This window comes from Galleria mellonella, unplaced genomic scaffold (assembly GCF_026898425.1).
Source record: "Galleria mellonella isolate WM207_F2 unplaced genomic scaffold, CSIRO_AGI_GalMel_v1 utg172, whole genome shotgun sequence".
Taxonomy (NCBI): Eukaryota; Metazoa; Arthropoda; class Insecta; order Lepidoptera; family Pyralidae; genus Galleria; species Galleria mellonella.
The window spans coordinates 6287575-6311748 of NW_026442015.1; the positions used below are offsets into that span (position 1 = coordinate 6287575).

Genomic DNA, 24174 nt, shown 5'->3' on the forward strand with positions numbered 1-24174 from the left:
ATTATGTGCGTAAGTATTTAGAACGCTGATTAGGAAATCGAACTGTCACAATTAGCTGACAAAAGTTGACTCTGTAGCATACTTATAAAATTATATACTTTATTTATTTTGTAAAAACACGCAGCCAAGCGTAAATATTTTATATATATATGTAATACGGTCGGTCGCGCACGCAGCTTGTTTGATGTACCTATGCGCGCGCAGGACGCGCAGGCGCTCGGCGACTACGGGTTGCGCGCGCAGGCCGCGCATGCGTATATAAAAGGAATGTTGTTGTTGGCGCCACGGCACACATATCGTCTTAATATTATACCTTTTTTTATATTTTCTATTGTTCTCCTTCTTTACTATTATATTACTATTATTACTGTATTAATAAACGTTTACATTATACATTCTACAAATATCATTTTCTCTTAATATCATTTCGCTTTACTGGTGACCTCAAACTGTTCACGAATATCAAGATGAGCGTGGAGCCAGGCGCACAGAACATGGAATCCTGCCGTGTGGGAGTCAGGGTACCTCCATTCTACCCTGAAAAACCTGCTTTGTGGTTTGCACAATTAGAGGGGCAATTTCAACTAGCCACCATTACTGCAGACTCAACGAAGTTTTACTACGCTATAAGCCAATTGGAACCACAATATGCAGCGGAAGTAGAAGATGTCATCACAAACCCACCGACGGCTAATAAATACGACAGACTTAAAACTGAACTTATTAAACGATTGTCAGCATCGAGAGAGAAGAAGGTTAAACAACTCCTCATTCATGAAGAGCTTGGTGATCGCAAACCTTCTCAGTTCGTCAGACATCTCCAGAATCTTGCTGGGCCTGGGGTGCCGGAAGAGTTTTTACGTACTATATGGACCAGTCGTCTACCAGCAAGTACACAGACAATTATGCATCACAACCGAAAGCCTCACTAGAAGAACTAGCCGAGTTGGCAGACAGAGTACATGACGTTGTACCTCCAATTCTGCAAGTAGCATCCACATCAGCAGCAACATCTTCTGGTATGTCTATCAATCACCTAAACCAGCAAATAGAAGAGCTTACAAAACAAGTCTCCGCTCTCACTACAAGGTTAGACAGAATATCTCGTAATAGCGAACGTCAACCATTTAACCGATTGCGAAAAAGATCACAATCTCGATCAAGATCAGCTTCAAACCATAAGAAGTACCCCAATTGCTGGTACCATGCCAAATTCGGTGATCAAGCTAGAAAATGCATTCAACCCTGCGATTTTTTGGCGGGAAACGCAACGGGCAATCGGTAATGGCGGCCAACGATTGCACTACAAATGGTCGCCTATTTGTAACAGATAAGAAAACGAAGACGCAATTTCTAGTGGACACGGGTAGTGACCTCTGTGTTTTCCCTCGCACTTATCTAAAAGAACGTCGACCAAAATCAGATTATCAATTATGTGCAGCAAACGGCAATACAATTGCAACATATGGTTATGTACATTTAGTATTAAACCTAGGCTTGCGTCGTGACTTCGCTTGGGGATTTGTTGTTGCGGACGTAACAAGGGCGATAATCGGTGTCGATTTTTTGTCATATTTTAATATTGTTGTTGATTGCAGGAACCAACGCTTGATCGATAACAATACAACCCTCGCGACCCCGGCTTCGCCTGCTCAGTCTTGTGATATCATTTCTTCGGTAAAAAGTATCATGGGTGAGTCTATCTATCACAGTATACTTAGGGAATATACTGACATTACTCGTCCACATGGTACACACCGCATCCCCACTCACAACACTGTACACCACATACGTACAACTCCTGGCCCGCCAGTTACATCAACACCACGCAGGTTAGCTCCTGACAAATTAAAAATAGCTAAACAGGAATTTGCTGAAATGCTTATGAATGGTATATGTACACCTTCCGAGTCGTCCTGGTCCTCACCACTCCATCTTGTACCTAAAAAAGATAATGGGTGGCGTCCATGTGGCGACTATAGAATGTTAAACGCACGAACAATACCTGACAAATATCCTATACGTCATATCCAGGACTTTGCCCATAATCTCTCAGGCTGCAAAGTGTTCTCTACCATTGATTTGGTGAAAGCTTACCATCAGATCCCTGTAAGCGCCGGGGATATCAAGAAAACCGCGATCACGACGCCGTTCGGTCTTTATGAATTTCCGTTCATGACGTTCGGACTTCGTAATGCCGGACAGACGTTTCAACGTTTTGTGGACGAGATGCTGAGAGGCCTTGATTTTACATTCGCTTATTTGGACGACTTCCTAGTCTTCTCGAAAGATGAAGAGGAGCACAAGCACCATCTAAGACAGCTGTTTACTAGACTACGCGAATACGGTATGGTAATTAACACCTCGAAATGCGTGTTTGGTGCTACCGAGGTAAAGTTTTTAGGATACCTCATATCTGCTGATGGTACTAAGCCGCTTTCCTCCAAGGTCGAAGCTATACAGAACTTTCCGGTGCCAAAAACAATACGGGAACTAAGGAGATTCTTGGGTATGCTTAATTTTTATAGGAGATTCGTTCCTGATGCTGCCCAACACCAAGACCCCTTAAATTCCTTATTAGTAGGCTCGGTAAAAGGCTCTCATCCTGTCACATTCTCTCCAAAGGAACTCGAAGCATTCACGGCCTGTAAGAAGGGACTCTGTGAAGCAGCTCTGTTAGCACACCCAGACTGCCAGGCTAAGTTAGCAATCGTTACAGACGCTTCTGACACAGCAATAGGTGCAGTGCTACAGCAGTACAAAGAAAATGAAGGATGGCAACCTCTGGCATTCTTTTCTAAAAAATTAAATTCAACCCAACGAAAATATTCTCCATATGATCGGGAGTTGTTGGCGATATACGAAACAATCAAATATTTCAGGCATATGGTAGAAGCACGAAACTTTATTATTTATACAGACCATAAACCCTTGTGTTTCGCTTTTCACTCAAGAAAGGAAAATTGCTCTCCAAGACAGTTCAGACACTTAGACTTCATTTCGCAGTTTTCAACAGATATCAGGCACATCTCAGGTAAGAATAACGTAGTAGCTGATACCCTTTCACGAATAGAAGAAATAGTTCAACCAGTGGACTTAGAGCTGTTAGCGAAAGCACAACGATCCGATCCAGAACTACAGCTGCTACTGAACAGCAACACATACACGAGTACAACCACACCAGATACACACACATCTAGTAATCCATCATCAAGCAATCACACACAAAACAATCATAACACAACACACAATACAAACACTTCTTCCACAAATTCGCCACAACACACTACGCCTAACAAAACTGGAAGAAATGATATCCGCAAGACGAGATCAGGTCGTACTGTTCACTTCCCTAAATATTATCGCCCGTGAGACGGTCTCTGGAGGGGGGTGATGTAGCATACTTATAAAATTATATATTTTATTTATTTTGTAAAAACACGCAGACAAGCGTAAATATTTTATATATATATGTAATACGGTCGGTCGCGCACGCAGCTTGTTTGATGTACCTATGCGCGCGCAGGACGCGCAGGCGCTCGGCGACTACGGGTTGCGCGCGCAGGCCGCGCATGCGTATATAAAAGGAATGTTGTTGTTGGCGCCACGGCACACATATCGTCTTAATATTATACCTTTTTTTATATTTTCTATTGTTCTCCTTCTTTACTATTATATTACTATTATTACTGTATTAATAAACGTTTACATTATACATTCTACAAATATCATTTTCTCTTAACATCATCCGCTTTAACTCGTTTTTAAGACTCGATGCTCTATCTATTATAATCTAAGATTAAATGATATTAATTGTCAATTAAAAAATATTAAACGTTAACTTACCCTAAATATAATGTAGTCCAACCATGGTACGAACGATAAAATAATGCCTATCACCACAGTGAAAATGCTGAACATAATTACAGCCAGGCGTCCTGAAACAAAAGAAAATCGATATTAAGAAAGTTATATCGATTATTGCACCTGATATTACTACTCGACAATAGATGGCGCTAGTGGTAGTTAAATATAGTTAATATTGTTGTAATGGCAATCGATTTCTTATTTTTTGTTTTTTTTTTTTATTATTAAATTCGAAAAATTAATAGTTTCTTAGCCATGTAATTGATTCTGAGTCAGTAATGTTATTTTAAACTGGTCTTATTGAAATCGTATCATATAATCAAGTTAGAAATATGATTATACCTGCATGATGCAATTTATCTCACGTCTATCATTTACAGTCAGCATCTTTATTTCATACATTTATAGTGGACAGTAGACATGTCATCTTGTGTAACTGAGATCTAAGTTAGGTTCTCGGTCGTACCTGTTTAGGAACTAAACTTTTTTTAAATATTTATTTATATTTGTGCATATCTTGTATATTGTATCGCTTCATTCTACATCAAACATCAAAGCTTTCCAATTAAAATATTAAGAGAATTTACGATCGTGAACAGCTGATAGATAACATAATTGCCATTCATTAGTCGACGATTGCCCTTGTCTATGGTTAATAATCTATGCCACAGATAACAAACCCCTTGACACGCGGTAAATCGTGACTGCAGATCATTTCTTGCAGTTAGACGAACTGCAAAACCGTAATTAACCAGTGATAACGATTTCTCGGCCTTGCTGCGTTATAAGTATGGTGTGAGTCATAAGCGGCAGCGATTAAAATTGTTTTTTTTTCTATATAACTTAGAATGGCAAACAAGCTGACGGCCCACCTGATGGAAAGTGGTAACCGTCGCCTATAGACATGAGTAGTACCATGGACATAACAGAGTATACTGTTACGCCCATGATACCCCCCATGCGTTGCCATCCCTGAGGACTCAGGTGTTATTCCTCTGTACCCTGTAAACCACCCTTCAAACCGAAACACAGCCATGCAAACACAACTGCTTCACGGTTGAAACACGAATGGGACAGAGGTACCCAAGCAATCGACTTTTGTACAAAGTCTCCCTCTGGTAATTGTACTCGCTACAGTAAATCACACTGGCATGAAACCATTTATTTCTATTTTGTTGAATTGTTTATATTATTTACTAATGTCATATCCTTACTTTCGTAGAGATTCTGTTTTTTAAATTAAATAATTCTAACGTAATAAGCTGTATTAAAACAAAAAAAAAGTTATTATTATTTATTTACCAGAGGGAGACTGTACAAAGATCGTTTGATTGGACACCTCTGTCCCATTCGTGTTTCTACTGTGAAGCAGTTATATTTTTTTTTTGATGGATGATAATGGAATGGTAACCCCGCCTGCGTTATCGGTGTACACTGGCGGGGCACCAGTGAGGGATGATTGGTGAGGATGAAAAGGTCAGTTAGCTCATCGTGACGAACTCAACGATAAATTAGTCACGATAGTTTCCAGGGGGAACCGCGTGGAGGTCGACCTGATAATGTATATTGATAGCGATAGGGACTAACCACCCCATTACTAACAATCCCTTTCCCCCCTGAAGCAGTTATATTAGACAGCGTCACCTAGTCCAAAGCTAAGCAGAGCTTGTATTATTGTGGATTGATATTAGAGATCTGATTCCCAAAGAGGGTTGACGTCAGACAGGTGGCCGGTCGTAAAACTAAAAAACCAAGTCTTTTTGTAATATGGATAAAATCATATTACGCCGACCCCAAATGATTGGGATAAGGGTAGGAAGATGATGATATTAGAGATCTGATTAAATTGAAAATGTTTATACCACAGATTAAATTCTGGTATTGAGTGAGTTGTAATACAATAATAATATACAGTTTCCTTCGACAAAACCCACGTCCGTTTCCACTGTTGTATGTACGTACTCGTATCGGATTTACTTATGTATATTATATATATACCAGAGGGAGACTTTGTACAAAAGTCGATTGTTTGAGTACCTCTGTCCCATTCGTGTTTCAACCGCGAATCAGTTGTGTTTTCATGGCTGTTTTTCGGTTTGAAGGGTGGGATATGGTGTGAATTTACAGGGTACAGAGGAATAACGCCTGAGTCCTCAGTAATGGCAACGCATGGGGGGTAACATGGGCGAAACAGTATACTCTGTTATGTCCATGGCACTGCTCATGTCTATAGGCGACGGTTACCACTTTCCATCAGGTGGCCCGTCTGCTTGTTTGCCATTCTAAGTTGTATAAAAAAAAAAAGATATTTAATATCCGGAATCTGGCCGGTTAATAAATTAAGCCGGTTAATAATCCGGATAGACCGGACGCCGCATAGTTGCCGGATATGCGATTCATTTCTATTTTTTTTAAATCTTCGTACAACGCACACTAGGCACTATAGTTGTAAGAACCATTCTTAGTAACCCGTCCGTCACTCTTGTGGCTTGGACCATTAAGTTGTGGGATTTCTCCGTGTCACTACACTGCTCGAGAACCACAACAACACGTGCCCCCCCTCTCCCCCCGCCCCTTTTTATAAGTAGAAATAACGATTAGTCTTAAAAACAGTGACCGCAACACGTGAAGTCATTCAGAAGTCATCGCGAAACAGCGACTACTTCGTTTGAGGATCAGTCGATCTTTGATTGACGTGTCGATAGTAATAATAAAATCTTTATTCTTACGCTTCTTTGATTAAATTATTTCTTTTTTTTTATATAACTTAGAATGGCAAACAAGCTGACGGCCCACCTGATGCAAAGTGGTAACCGTCGCCTATAGACATGAGCAGTATCATGGATATAACAGAGTATACTGTTTCGCCCATGATACCCCCCATGCGTTGCCATTCCTGAGGACTCAGGTGTTATTCCTCTGTAGCCTGTAAATTCACGCCATACCCCACCCTTCAAACCGAAACACAGCCATACGAACACAACTGCTTTACAGTTGAAACACGAATAGGACAGAGGTACCCAAGCAAACGACTTTTGTACAAAGTCTCCCTCTGGTTTCTTTCTTTATTGCACACAAAAAAAGGAATATTGGTACAGAATGTGCTTCTTACTGCGGGGTTTTCTGCGACCTCTTACGGAGATGCAGGTGAGGGCCTCGAACACTACGCTCTTTGCCTGGACGTCAACTGGGGGTTTACCGTCATCGCGTCAATAAATTTCGGTCCAGTGGACCAAGCTTCATTGCTTATCGGTTGAGAGAATAAAAAGTAGGAAATAATAATAATAAGTCGTCGAATTTCGCGGGGCCGGCTAATCCTCGCCCTGCATGGGTCCTGCTGTGCGCAGGAGATCTCGTGGGAGAGCGTGCGTCGCGTCAGAGGGACACGCCCGTTGCCCGTATGGGGTCGCTGCTCAAGAACCTTTCTAACATATCAGTTGTCGGTTCTTTTGTTACGTAAATATACTTATATAATTAAAGATAACTGTTTTATAATTAAAAAATAAACTTTTGTTTAAAAAAAAAAACAATAGCTGATTTTCTTGCCCGTTCTTTTCAACTGAAATTGTTTTTTGAATTAATTATTATTATTTAAATTTACAGTAAAATAAAAAAAAGTGACTAATTAAAAAAGTTTGTAAGTGTAACATTGTAATAACACAAAAAAAAAGGTTTTTCTAAATATATAAACGAAATATTTTCAAAAATTATATAGCCGAAATCACTCGGAATGATCTGAGGATTTCAACGATATATAATACATCCAAATCTGTTCAGGTATTTAAAAGTTATAACGGAAAGAAACTCACATACATAAAAGCTGGAAGCGTTACCTTCTTTTTTTGGACAATCGTGTAAATATGACGAACATACATCTTAAGAACTACATAGGTGGCGTTGTTAATTGTATTTCCCAGCGCGCTCCATTCCATGTATGCGCACACGCATTAAAAACAATGATTAAGACGTATAACAACAGTGTAACCTATGCTCTTTTTATAATTCCTACATTTATTCTTGGTATTATAATTACAATTGAATTACGGCCATTAATATGGTGTTATTCTCGCTAGAATAATTATTTATAATTTTTGTTTATATACGTATTAGTTTACAATGTAAAAATAGGTACATATATCTACACTAACATTATAAAGAGGAAAGATTTGTGTTTTTATGTGTATGTATGTTTGTAATGAAAAAACTCAAAAACTACTTTGCCGATTTCAAGAATTCTTTCACCATTAGAAAGCTACATTCACCCTGAGTAACATAGGCTATATTTATTGCTAGAAAAGATTAGGGGTCCTTACTAAAACTTTAGTAACGTAACTCAAGGTGTAAAAAATGCTATAAAATATCTTTCGTCGCGTGCACTGCGGAAACTATTGGTGATAGAACAAAAATATGTTATACAATATTGAAGAAAATATCAATAACTACAAAAAACGTATTAATTTCTTTTTAACTTTCAAAACAGTTTATCAAAAAAGTTGAGACGTAGAAGACTTAGGGTCGCAGTTCATTAATAAAGTAATATAAAGTTGGTACAATATCATTATTAAAACTTGGCAATTATTTTTTAAATGAAGACTGCTGTGTATTTTTTTATCAAAAATCTAAGTATACTGATTTTAATTGAATCCTATATTTTATCAAATCTTATATATATATATATACTTATTAATTTATTTATTTAATAATTTATTATTTAAAACGACTGCAACTACTAATTTATTTTTATTTGTCAAGACAAGGTTTGTACAAAACCAAATTTTTGAAAAATCGTACGGGGAATGTGTACTCATGCGAAGTTAGGTCGGGCAGTTAGTCAATATTAATGTTATAAAGGAGAAGATTTGTTTGTTTGTAATATATAAATTCAAAAACTACTCAAGAGATTTTAGACATTCCCTCACCTATAGAAAGCTACGTTATCAACGTATAAAGCCGTAAACATATTTTCGAAAATTTTATCCACCCATGCGTAGCCGGGCCGGATAGCTAGTTTTTAAATAGTGTCGCAATGTATAAAATAAATAATTTAATACATATATCACTGCGTTCGTTACATATATAACGTACATATTTAAAAATCATTGACCCTCAAAGGAAAAAGGCGTGAGTGTATAAAGCGGTGATACTCGTATGAGAAAAAAAAAATGTTATTTGACCTCGCATCCTTGTTTAAATTCTTTTGCAATACTATAAATAATAATAAATATATATGTGCAATAATCTACGAATAGTAATTATTATTAGCAGGCGCAGTTTGTTTTTTTATTCAAATTATTGCGGTAGGCCACGGACACAGCGGACTAGTACAGGTGGTCTGTTTGGTTTCTTTTTACATTCTCATTTTTATGTGCATAACATTTTAAACTTAAATTTGATTAATTAATAAATATTAATTTATTTATTTATTTATTCATTAGTACATATATGTGTGCATGACAGATTTAATGCTAAAAGTATTCCCTCCCAGTCAACCATAGAGAAGTGTACTACATACTCGAATGCGGTACTACTAATTATTGATATACATACATACTAAAATTACATATATAAACGAATAAATATATATAAATAACAAATATACATACACATATATAACTTATACTATATTATACATGAAATTGAGAATAATATAAAGTACTTACTGCTCGGATAAAAATAAAAAGTGTGCGTGAACGTTTTCTTTTTAAAGACGGTTTAGTCTCTTAATGGTATCAGGAAGCGCGTTCCAGAGTCGTGAAGAATGTAGGAGAAAAGAGTTTGAAGCGTAACCAGTACGGTGAGAGGGGATAGTTGTAGAGTATTACTGGAACGAAGGTTACGATAGTGAGTTTCAAAAAGGTACTGGAATTTGCTGTTTACGTATAAATATCACTTTATTTATGTAGATAGATGTACCTTTGTCGAAAATTAAGGTTGATAAATATGTTAATAGATTTATTATTAGATATTGGATTAATTTTGACATTTTTTTTATTGTAACACGGCACGTGACGTCACCATCCTGAGCAAACACAGGAGCGATATAGTCCATGAATACAATTTTACTTTTTAAGTTCAATGACGAATAACGAACAATAATAATTTTTCAGTCGCCATAATGTTCCTTTGTTTTTTTTTTTCAACAGACAGCTTCTATTTACAATCCAGTTCGAAATTTAAATAAAACCTTTTATTAGTTACCTCCTTGGTAGCCATGTTTCGAAGTAAAAGGTCATTCTATTTTTAAATTACAGGACAGATATGAGTTTACATAGTAATTTATCTGGCCGCAAAACACGATAGATATGGATTTTCATACAACTTTTGCCGGCCGCTGCCCGCATGTATCTGGCCAGTACGGCAATTTTGATTTATCTTGAAGAGGATTGTCAAAATAATGCTCATTTGCAAGCATGTTTGAGAAATAGATATTAATACAGATAAGATATGTCACAAAAAATAGACTGCAGTTGTGATAAACCCATTCATTGTGATTTTTAAAACAAACTATTTGAATCGTTTTGATAAAATTTTCATGGAACCAATTCGTAAGTATATCCTTTTTGATAAAAAGAAGAAATTTCCAAATCGGTTTAGAAATGACGTAGTTACAAGGTAATGTACGTAAAAAAAACCTAATATGCAGATATTCTACTTTTTTTCGAAGTCGATCGAAAACAAGTGATTTCAAATGTGACAAAATTAGTTATGTTGATTGAAAAACTAAACTACGAATCGATTTTGATAAAATTTCTATGGTGCTCCCATAATTTTTTTATCATTTTATTAAAATCGCTTTAGTAGTTTAATTTAATAAACACAAAAAATATACAACCAAATTAACAACCGCCCTCTTTTTGAAGTTGGATGAAAATCATTTTATTAATCGTATACATGTGAGCAGTATTTATATATTTTTATGTATTTGTGCAGGTGTTTGTATGCATGTGTATATATGTATATATATAAGTATATAAGTATATATAATAAGTAGGGATATATATTTACATTATTACATGTATCAAATCTATATATTTTGGAAATAGTAGGGTTTCATCGTGCCTCCGATCAAATTAGCGATAAGGCCACCCATTGTTTTCTCATTGTGATTATTTCTTGTAATTGTTTATATTTATAATAAGTTTACTATTGTAATTTTTTGGAGGAAACAATAAAGAGTATCTATCTATCTATCTACTGTATATTTTTTAAGAAGTTTCCGCTTACACTTTACAAATTATGGCCCCATACTAGAATAGTGATTTCGAAGCAGTTTTCCTTGTAATTAAGCGTGATTAAGTAATGTAACGCTATGTTGGCGCACCCAAAGGAATGTTAGCGGCAGATTCACAACGAGAACGGGTAGTGGGTTCTATATTTTCCATCGAGTTACCTTTCCATTCCATTTCTCAGCGAATGAACTGTCGTATTATTGTTTATTGTATAGCTATTGTTGTTTATATTATTTTATTGTTACCTTATTCCTTTTTGGCCACACACTCGCACGAAAGGAAGTTTTCGTTGTGAATCTATATATATATGTTACTTCTTTATATATAGTAGTATATATACTTCTTCCCTTCGTGCGAGTGCCAACAGTAACACAAAATGGCCACAACTTTTTATTGTTTTGCTCTTAAAAGAGCAAAACACTGATATTCTGTTGTGATAGCTATGCAATAAACGACAATACGACAGTTCATTCGCTGATAAATGGAATGGAAAGGTAATCCGATGGAATATCTAACGTTTGCTTTTCAATTAAGATTTTTTTGTAAATTAATTTTGAAGGCGAATATAGTGGAATATTAATGGGATGGGAGGTGGTATATTGTTGATAGATGGTACTGAACGATATAACCGTGGCTATTTATTTTGCTTATTTATATCTATTTATTGTTCCCATTTAACTTAACGTTAAATTAAAAGATTTTTTTACAACAAAAGGGGCAAACTATCATGCGGCCCGCTTGATGGTAAGTGTCTACCGCCGCCCATGATCACCCACAACACCAACGTCATTGCAGGTGTGCTGCCGGCCTTTTAAAAAGGAATATGCTCTTTTCTTGAAGGTTACGTTGTCGTATCGGTTCGGAAATACTGCTGCTGGAAGTTGATTCCAAAGAGTGGTTGTGCGTGGAAGAAAGTGCCTTGTAAAACGCACGGTGGAGGACCGCCACTCGTCCAGATGGTTGGGATGAAATTTTAGTTTATGGCGGGTTGTACGGTGGTGAAAATCGGCAGCAGGTGTCAATCCGAACAATTCCTCAGAGTACTCTCCATGGTAAATAAAACTGGATACTTTTAGGAAGAGAACTGGATTCTCGAATGCTACTTACTGTATTAAGAAACTAAAATGGAGGTGGGCGGGACATATGATTAGAATTGTTGGGCTGTTGTATTGAGACGACGAGGACAAAGGAAAAATAAGGAAAAATGGTCTGAGGACGTTACAGAGTGGTGCCCGAGACAATAAAAGAGATAAAAATGGAGACAGCATCATTAACGGGAAGATGATATCAAAAAAATAGCGGGACACACTTGGAAAAGACAAGCGCAGGATCGCATTCATTGGCGAACTCTAGGGGAGGTTTAAGCTGGACAGCAGTATAATCTTTACGTACCGGTGACAAAAAATTAATTAAATTATTGTAACTATATTGTAAGTAATATTGTTAAATAAAAGCTATTATTAAATTGTTCTCATTTCTCGCCGTGTGTGCCCCGGCATAGAATGGACCGCCCCTACCTTTCCCGTGGGTGTCGTAAGAGGCGATTACGGGAGACTTTGTACAAAAGTCGATTGCTTGGGTACCTCTGTCTCATTCGTGTTTCAACCGTGAAGCAATTGTGTTTGCATGGCTGTGTTTCGGTTTGAAAGGCCGAATTTACTGGGTACAGAGGAATAACACCTGAGTCCTCAGGAATGGCAACGCATGGGGGGTATCATGGGCGAAACAGTATACACTGTTATGTCCATGGTACTGCTCATGTCTATAGGCGACGGTTACAACTTTCCATCAGTGGGTCGTCAGCTTGTTTGCTATTCTAAGTTGTATAAAAAAAAGGGCGAGGCATGGTCAGCAGCGTCCCTCTTAAAACATCTCAAAAGCCTAATTGCGGTTACTAATCCACCGAGCCAAGCGTGGCAATTACTGGCAAAACTCCCCATAGGAAGGCTTATGTCCAGCAGTGGGCAATTAACGGCTGAAATAATAATAATAATTGTTCACATTTAAATCTAGAGTTTTGTAATAAACATAAAGATACAGTTCACACCGCAATAAACGGTTTGTGTTTACAAAAAACGACTGATGCTGCCGGATGCTGCCGTCAACGGAAACGATCGCAGAGAACGGAACAGGTCAAACATTTGTTTTTGTTATCTCTTCGAAAACTTTACACAGTACTTTTCAAGGATAAGTTTATCTCTTGTTGAAACTAGTCGATTGTCCGCGTATGTCTTAGTATGTATAAAATTTTTAATGATAACATTTTTAAGCGAATTTCAAATGAACAAACACTGAAAGATGGTTTCTTTTGAGTTTTTCGAAGGATTCAATAAAATTTTACATGGTGAATTCGTCACGATGTTATATAATAGATAGATAGGTAGATAGATAACCTTTATTACCAGTATTAAGAAAATAAAAAATTAAAACAACAAAAAGAAAAAAAAAAACAATTAATGTTGCTGGTTGCTGGAGCCGCCGCAGCTGTTGCTATATATGTACAGCTCCAGCGAGATGTACCTATATAGCGCTAATTTTCAGGCGGCCCCTTATACAGGGCATGAAGATCTACCTGACCGGATTTTAACCTGACCGTAATCGGGGGCGAGAAGGATGGGAATTATGTTTGTTCGAAATGTGGACTACTAATCTCATTGCTAGCAATTTTCCCTGTTAGGTCGACCTCGCCGTGGCTCCCTCTCGAAATCATAGTGCTGAATTCCAGACGATATTCATCACGATGGGCTAACTGACCTGTTTTTTCATTCTCATCTATCATCCCTCACTGGTGCCTTGCCAGCGTATACGTTTAGCGCTTACGGGGCTACCATTCTATTATCATTAAAAAAAAAAAAACCTGACCGCTATTTCGTATTCTAATGAACGAATCCGAGTTTAGAAAATATTGCAATAACGATAAGACTGCATTTTTTTTATATTTTCAATTGTTTTCACTATTTTATCATCAATGTTTTATTTTTATGCACTTTTTTTTTGTCAGTATTGGTGCAATAAATTTGTTAGTGTATAAATAAATTTAAATTTTACGCATATACAATTTATAGACGATTATAAATTGCACATGCAATCTTGTTGCGATTCACCTTGCGTACTCGCCGGCTCCCTGCCAATACATCATGACACATTCTTTGTTAATTTCTCCGCCTTTTGTGTGTATGATTCCTTTTGTTGTGTCTCTTCCTGGTACGAGAGTCATGTGGAATTTATTGTAATTAATAAAAATATTTATATTTATTTGTTAATAGTATTTTTTTATTTTTCTTTTTATGCAATTTTTAATAGCAAACAAGCTGACGGCCCACTTGATGGAAAATGCTAACCGTCGCCTATAGACATGACATAACAGAGTGTACTGTTTCGCTCACGATGGCCCCCCATGCGTTGCCATTCCTGAGGACTCAGGTGTTATTCCTCTGTACACTGTAAATTCACTGTCATATCCCACCTTTGAAACCGAAACACAGCCATGCAAACACAACTGCTTCACGGTAGAAACACGAATGGGACAGAGGTGCCCAAGCAAATTACTTTTGTGCAAAGTCTCCCTCTGGTAAATATTATTATAAGTACGTAGATGTAATGTGTGTGTATGATTATTTGTATATATAGTTTGTATTAACATTAGCGTTTCTTTTATTAATTAGTTACACTTGCGTCATATAGCTACCATCTTTTTCTTCACTCCTATAGCCAAAGGTTGTCTGGAAGAGATTGCTTAGATAAGTTGGTAGTTAGGTCTTTTCTAATTGTATAATTGTTAGTTAGTGTACATTGACGCTTATCTGTGAGAGCTGTATACACCTTTAATTGATATGTTCATATAGCCTTAAGCTTGGTAGTGAGGAGTAAGATTTTTTTTGTTCTAACTTAGATTTAAGCATTTTGTAATAGTAGTTTTTCTCTTTTACTTACTAATAACATTGTATATTGTCTGCTTAATTATTGTAAGCATATTGTTGGTGTGTCTTTTATAAATAAATAGATAAATAAATAAGGCCTCCTTTTGTATCAGTTGGATTATTACACTTATGGAGTGGCGACATTTGTACTCCATAAGTGTAATATATATTTATCTTTGTATTATTCTTTATTTATTTATTTATATTTTTGCACATATTAGAAAATGTGTACAGGGCGGACTTAATGCCTGATGGCATTCTCTACCAGTCAACCGTTACGCTGAACAGATAGAGTAAATGGCGGTGCATAGATTTAAAAACAATTGTAAATTCATTAAGTGGTAGAGAGTAAAGAAATAAATAAATTATGTCGGTCACGCGATCAAAGTCACGGGTAAGAGCAAGTGAGATTATAAAGATGAACGCCACTTACTACCGGTTTAGGTTAAAGTACAGTTAGACGAATCAATGGTACACAATATGACAACTGTACTGTGAGCGTCCGACCCGATACACTTCACAGGACGGCAGTGCGCGCCTCACAGCAAATGTGAATGACGTACACTTCATGCCCACAAAAATGTATCTATAGTTTATTTATTTATTTATTTCTTATTTTTTTTTTTTGGTGGATGAAAATGGAATGGTAACCCCGCCTGCGCTAATGGGATACGCTGGCGGAGCACCAGTAAAGGGTGATCGATGAGAATGAAAACAGGCCAGTTAGCCCATCATGATGAATTCATCAGGAATTAACCATGATAGTTTCCAGGGGGAACCACGAGGAGGTCGACCTGGTTGGGTATATTGCTAGCAATGTGATTTTTAGTCTCCATTACTAACAATTCCTTTCCCCCCTATTTATTTCTTATTGAATTCCATAATGTGATTAGTAGATAACATTTCAACTTCAATTATGGACCCTGTTGGGCACAGCAAGCACGAGAGAGGAGGACAACGCTTTTTTTCACTTTAGAAATACTCAGTCTAAGGATCTGTTACAATATTATCCAGTCATTGAAATTGTATCACGATAGCTACGTATTTTCTGTATTATTATTATTCATTATTTAAGTATTGGTGTGTATCTATTCATATCGTAATTGTTATTAGTATTATATAGTTATTTAATATATTCTGTAGTTTATAATTATTCATATTGTAAATAGTAATATTATAAAGAGGAAATATTTGATTTTTTATATGTTTATTTATTTATTTATTTATTTATTTAATACTTTATTATAAACATTAATTATACATAAAAATATGACAGACGTAATCAAATGTACAAAGGCGAGCTTAACTCTAAAAGAGTTCTCTTCCAGCAACACACAAAGTGGAAACGAGCATCAATGTCAGCGTCAGCGGGTAGAGCGTTGTTTTTTTTGTCTTTTTTTTTATACAATTTTGAATGGCAAACAAGCTGACGGCTCACCTGATGGAAAGTGGTAACCGTCGCCTATAGACATGAGCAATACCATGGACATAACAGAGTATACTGTTTCGCCCATGATACTTCCCATGCGTTGCCATTCCTGAGAACTCAGGTGTTATTCCTCTGTACCCTGTAAATTCACGCTATATCCCACCTTACAAACCGAAACACAGCCATGCAAACACAACTGCTTCACGGTAGAAACGCGAATGCGACAGAGGTGGCCAAGCAAACGACTTTTGTACAAAGTCTCCCACTGGTGGTATTTCTATTCTATTTATATCTAAAAAAAAAAAAACTATTTATACCAAAAAAAAAAAAGACAAAAAAAACTGTTCGAAAATGCTGTTACTGGTTTAAAAATTAGTTTAAAAATATACAAACTAATTGGGAAGCTCCTTGCGGAACGCCGTATGCATATGATATGAGTCCACGTGGGCGGTCACTCGTCAGTCCGTTGTATAACCGTAAGAATAAATAAGTTCTTATTATTCTTATAGTATAGTAGAACAGCACATAATTTGTCAAGTGCACGTGGACGGTACGTTATCAGTGCAGAGATTTTAACTGTATTCATTATTTTAAATAATTGGCTAATGACACTTTAATATGATGATGTCGTATCAATGATCAAGGTTTAATGGTTAAATTTAAATATTCACATACACACATACACACACGCACACGCACACGCACAACTACGCACATGCACACACACACGCACACGCACACGCACACGCACACGCACACGCACACGCACACGCACACGCACACGCACACGCACACGCACACGCACACGCACACGCACACGCACACGCACACGCACACGCACACGCACACGCACACGCACACGCACACACAACACACGCACACACAACCACGCACATCTTTGATTAGTTTTATTTTTAGAAATTTTATTAATTTTCTCCTGTGTTATTGTTATTTAAATGTTGTACCCCATGTTATGGTGCGGGCGTTTTTTTAATAGTTGATAATGGAATGATAACCCCACCCGCGCTATCGGTATACACCGGCGGGGCGCCAGTGAAGGATGATAGATGAGGATGAAGTAAGTCAGTTAGCCCATCGTGACGAATTCAACAAGAATTGTTCACGATGGTTTCCAGGGGGAATCACCTACGACCTAATAAGGTATATTGCTAGCAATTGGGCTGCCAAACTCCATTGCTAACAATCCCTTTCCACCCTGGAGCTTAAGCTGTAAATTAAGCTAAGGATTACAAATAAACATTTTTATTTATTTATTTATTATTTATTAACGAGGTATGTTTAATAATAAATAGAGAAATAGGTATTGGCGATCCGCATGCATGCTAAAGGTAAAGGAGTTAAGGCGCCGCCTGAAAATCAGCGCTATATAGGTACATCTCGCTGGAGCTGTACATATATAGCAACAGCTGAGGCGGCTCCAGCAAGCAGCAAAATTAATTGTTTTTTTTTTTCTTATTAGTGTTGATTTTTTTAAATATTATTACTGGTAATAAAGCTTATTTTTCTATTTTATTATATTTTTTTATTCAGTTACAAAACAACAATATTAATTACAACTTTATACATTTAAATAATAATTGTGTGGAAGCAACTGAAATTAATTTACCAGAGGGAGACTTTGTACAAAAGTCGATTGCCTAGGTACTTCTGTCCCATTCGTGTTTCAACCGTGAAGCAGTTGTGTTTGCATGACTGTGTTTCGGTTTGAAGGGTGGGATATGGCGTGAATTTACTGGGTACAGAGGAATAATACCTGAGTCCTCAGGAATGGCAACGCATGGGGGATATTATGGGCGAAACAGTATACTCTGTTATGTCCATGGTACTGTTCATGTCTATAGGCGACGGTTACTTCTTTTGCAGAAGAAGTAGTAAAAATAAATATAAATAAATAAATAATAATAATAAATGTATACTATTTAGAATTGATAAACAATCTGACGGGCCACCTAGTAGTAGACATCTGAAAATATACAGTGTCGCCCATGGCACTCCGCGTATGTTATTGGTTATCAACCCTGAGAAACATAGTGTGATAGATATTACAGTACTTTTCCGATAGTCGGACCCAAAACAAAGTTTGCGAATCCTACCGTTAGATGGCGCAGCGCATGTTAATGTGTATCCTTGAATTACTTATCCAGTAATAAATCGTATGTAGGTATATCGTGGAATACGAAATTATCCGAGTTAATGGAAGTTGGAAATAAAGGTGCCGACCTACTAACGTAGTCAGACATTATTTACTAGCGACCCGTCTTGGCGTCGCACGGGTGCACATTTTAAACATTTCCCTTCACTGCTCTGCTCCTATTGATCGTAGCGTGATGAAAAGTATACTATAACCTGCCCAGAAGTATAAAGAATAATTGTACCAAGTTTCGTTAAAATCCGTCGAGTAGTTTTTGTTTCTATAACGAACATACAGACAGAGAGACAACAATTTTACTGATTGCATTTTTGGCATCAGTATCGATCACTAATCACCCCCTGATAGTTATTTTGGAAATATATTTCATGTACAGAATTGCATGACTGTGTTTCGGTTTGAAGGGTGGGATATGGTGTGAATTTACTGGGTACGGAGGAATAACACCTGAGTCCTCAGGAATGGCAACGCATGGGGGGTATCATGGGCGAAACAGTGTACACATTATTGACATTCTAAGTTGTATAAAAAAAACTTTATTACCTATGATTTGTCTATGGTTTAACTGCTGTGCATTTAATCCATATGCAGGTAAACTGTCCACTATATCTTGCAAGAATGGATTATATGGGTAATTGATGGTAATTGACAATGTTATTAACAATGTTGCTGTAGTTTTTAATAGTATTGTTTAATTTTATGTTTCCTTCACTTGTATTACACATTTAAAAAAATATATGTTTTTGAATTATTAAACAAATAATTTATAATAGTAGGTACGTGGAAATATTTATTGCCTGAATGCCTGAATGTGACAGAAAGTGACCTCTGACTAGGGGAGAAAGGGATTGTTAGCAATGGAGTTTGACACCCCATTGCTAGCCCTATTAGGTTGACCTCCACGTGGTTCCCCCTGAAAACCACCAACATTTCTTGTTGAATTCGTCACGATGGGCTAACTGACCGCTTCATCCTCATCTATCATCTTTCACTGGTGCCCCGCCGGTGTGTACCGACAGCGCGGGTGGGGTTACCATTCCATTATCACCGATTAAAAAAAATACCTCTCATCTAATGGTATCTGTTATTTATTTATTTATTTAGAATATAATATCAAATGGAGGCGAATGTAATGGACACACACAATGCATTTTATTCATATTTCTTTTTATTATTATTTTTAATAAGGAATTTCGCGACTGACTCTTGGCCGCAACAGAATATCAGTGTTTTGCTCTTTTGAGGGCAACGCAATAAATTGAGTTGTGACCATTTTGTGTTACTGTGGCACACGCAGGAAGGAAAAAAAAAAGAAAGGAAATTGTTGGTTTATATATTTTGCTTTTTGTTTTTTTTTTGTTTTGTTGCTTTTTTTATTTTTCATTCTTTTATCTCTTTTACTGTGTATTATGTGTATGTTTTTATTGTAATTTGTGCGCTGTAAGTAGTGTAAATAAATTATCTATCTATCTATCTATTTGTGTAAACTTTAGTGGCTATTAAATTATTATTTAAGTGTGTAATTACGTATTGTTATAGCTGTCTGTTTGCCTTTAATAAATAAATGAAATAAATATATATTGATACCGTTCCAATATGTATATATTAGATTCTTCTCGACAGTGATGGCTGTAATAAAGGTTAGATATTTATATTTGTTATGATTACAGTGTTTAATTTCGATATTATATGTAACTGAACTAAGTAACTAATATCGTCATAGTGGTAGAATACTGACGGATCTATATATGTAATATTTGTCAGATTCGTCAGTATTCTACCACTATGACGATATATTTATTATTGGAACAATATATAGATATTAGATATTGTACTATATATATATATATATATATATATATATATATATATATATATATATATATATATATATATATATATATATATATATATATATATATATATATATATATTTGGGTGAAAATGGTATGGTAACCCCGCCTGCGCTAACAGGATACGCTGGCGGAGCACCAGTGAAGGGTGATAGATGAGAATGAAAACAGGCTAGTTAGTCCATCATGATGAATTCATCAGGAATTAAGCATGATAGTTTCCAGGGAGAACCGCGTGGAGGTCGTCCTGGTTGGGTATATTGCTAGCAATGGGATTCTCAGTCTCCATTACTAACAATCCCTTTCCCCCTATTTCTATATGTTGCTCACCTGTAGATTCTTGTTTATATGTTGAAATGTAACTAGGAACAAAACTAAACATTAAAATAAGACTGTCATCAACATAATAAAGTTATTATTGTCCACTGCCTCCTATAAACAACAGTTTTATTTTTACCATAGTGTATGGTCACCATAAGGGGTCTTAGCAGTCGGCTCACGTTGCGCTACGCAATTCATAATGATAATTTAAATGGTTCAGTTAATATTAACATAAGTATTATTGTAAACTAGCTTTATATATATACTATATATATATTTTATACAACTTAGAATGGCAAACAAGCTGACGGCCCATCTGATGGAAAGTGGTCATCGTCGCCTATAGACATGAGCAGTACCATGGACATAACAGAGTATACTGTTTCGCCCCATGATACCCTCCATGGGTTGCCATTCCTGAGGACTCTGGTGTTAATTTTCTGTACCCTGTAAATTCACGCCATATCCCACCCTTCAAACCGAAACACAGCCATTTCAGAGAATTAACATGCTATTCCTCTGTACCCTGTAATTTCATTGCTATATCTCACCCTTCAAAACCGAAATACGGCCATGCAAGCACAACTGTTTGCATGGCCTTGTTTACATTGCCTGCATGCTGTTGTTTAACAGATATTATTACTGGGTTTTGACTTGGTCATCATTATGACTAACCCTATACTGTAGATACCAACATGACCACAAACATTTAATATCTATACTTATAATAAATCTGTAGAGAGGTCAATTCTGTACATGAAATATATTTCCAAAATAACTATCAGGAAATGATTATTAGTGATCGATACTGATGCCAAAAATGCAATCAGTAAAATTGTTGTCTGTCTGTCTGTATGTTCGTTATAGAAACAAAAACTACTTGACGGATTTTAGCGAAACTTGGTACAATTATTTCTTCATACTCCTGGGCAGGTTATAGTATACTTTTCATCACGCTACGACCAATAGGAGCAGAGCAGTGAAGGGAAATGTTGGGACAACGGGAGAAGTTACTCCATTTTTAAGCTTCCGTCGCATGTGCAGCCTTAATGGCCACTTTTTAAAATGTAAAAATGTCTACCCGTGCGACGCCGGGACGGGCCGCTAGTATATAATAAAATCGTAACTGGTAGCTGTCTGTACATGGAAGATATATAAGAAAAACTATTATAGGGGGACTTAATGAACGAAATATGACCTAAAACAATGATTGTTAAATTTTTTGTCTCCTTGTCTTTGTGTCTGCAGGTTTGTATACGTTAATCTCAGAAATGGCTTAACCGATTTGAATACAGTTTACACTAATACGTTGCGGTTTACTTCACTTAACATTTAGTATTTATTTTATTTTAATCGCTTCATAAATAAAAAAGTTATATCGATCTAAAGAATCGCTTATAAAATGCTATAAAATAACCGATCAGTTGAATTGGCTTAAACTTTTTTTTTTTATTATATGTATTGATTTTCGAAAAATCTGTCTACACGTTCGAAGCCGGGTCGGATCGCTAGTGTTTAAATAATTGTCTATAGGACAATTTGTCCCAACAAGTAGCATAGACAACTCATCGGTATCATGTATTCATGATATACAGTGGAATAAACATTGTTAGCAGAGTGACGATAGCGGATCAATGGAATTACCGCAAATTGCCCGCGGTAACATCCGTATTTGTTGGAAAATGTTTTCCAAGTAACATGAATGCGCTGTCCTTTATTTAAACTAAATAAATGTCTTTATTCATGTATGTACGTGATAGTACTTAGCGTAGGTATTAATTTTAAATGATTTTTTTAATGGGTTATAATGGAATGGTAATCGCGCCTGCGCTTTCGGTATACGCTGGCGGGGCACCAGTGAAGGATAGGTGACGATGAAAGCGGGCCAGTCAGTCCATCGTGATGAATTCCACCAGAATTAACCATAATAGTTTCCAGGGGAACCACTTGGACGAAGACCTGGTAGGGTATATTGCTGGCTATGGGTTAGTTAGATCCCATTACTAACAATCCCTTTCCCCCCAATTTTAAATGGTTATATTACATTTACTTATACTTTTTTAAAATACCTAATTTAAAATTTTATAATTTCGATGGAAATACAACAAATATGGTTTGGTTTTTAAGGTAATTTTTGTTCTTTTAAAAAAAATGAAATAATGTAATCAAATTAATAAACTAAAATCTCTTTCTTGTTGAATATAGATGGACATAAAGACATAAGTATCTTCATTAAATTTATTTCGTGTGTCTACCCTCAAACACAAGTATAATATTATTTGGTATACAAATTGGGAATCTGTAATTATTTAATGTATGGTGTAAATATAGTTTAATTATTATATATATATATATATATATATATATATATATATATATATATATATATATATATATATATATATATATATATATATATATATACATAGAGATAGTTGTTGATTCCAGATGTAATATTGAAATAAAATAACATAAAATACGCTAAGTTCTACCATATTCTACCTTTTTAAGGCGTACAAAATTTATCAATATATTATACATTATTACGGCATGTCAGCAATAGAATATATACCTACAAATTGAACAAAAAAAAATGCAGGTAGATGTATAATTTTTAATTTTTTAGACAATAGTATGTCCTGAATTGACACCAAGCATACGAGTACTTATTTTTTATCTTTAACGGACGAAGCCACGAGTTAGAGCAAGTTTTTTTTCTACCAGAGTGAGACTTTCTACAAAAGTCGTTTGCTTGGGCACCTCTGTCCTATTCGTGTTTTTAGCGTGAAGCAGTTGTGTTTGCATGGCTGTGTTTCAGTATGAAGGGTGGGATATAACAGTGAATTTACAGGGTACAAAGAATTAACACCTGAATTCTCAGGAATGGCAACGAATGGGAGGTATCATGGGCGAAACATGCTCATGTCCATAAGCGACGGTTACCATTTTTCAACAGGTGGACTGTCGGCTTGTTTGCCATTCTAACTTGTTTAAAAAAAAGTTTATGATTCTAGTATCTGTGAGTAATAGGATTATTGTTTTAACTGGCAGATCCATCAGTAAACGTAACTTAACTGTTGCCTATTAGTGGTAATACAATGTTAAACAGAGCACGTAGTCATGATGGGGGGGGGGGGCGTTGCGTCAAGATTATTTCCGATAACGCGTCGCAACTGAGCTCTGAACCCTTTAAGTCGGTAAAAGGAGTATTGCAACATTAATACAGCCTGCAGTTACTAGGTCGCGAACTATTTGTAATCATTTTGAAGCGCCGTTCCTTCTAAATGAAACAACTTAAGTGTTTTTTTTTTAACTACACAGGGGGCAAACGAGCATGCGGTTCAACTGATGGTAAGCGACTACCGCCGCCCATGATCACCCACAA

At 36.3% G+C, this 24174-nt stretch overlaps 1 protein-coding gene across 1 annotated transcript in view; it reads right to left on the bottom strand.

Annotated features, from left to right (window-relative positions):
* Window positions 1–24174, bottom strand: part of LOC113514835 (scavenger receptor class B member 1) — a 145484-nt gene that overhangs the window by 22979 nt on the left and 98331 nt on the right. The window contains exon 3 of the mRNA XM_052893164.1: window positions 3847–3938. Within this exon, the coding sequence (XP_052749124.1) occupies window positions 3847–3938 (92 nt within the window). The remainder of the gene's footprint in view (window positions 1–3846; window positions 3939–24174) is intronic.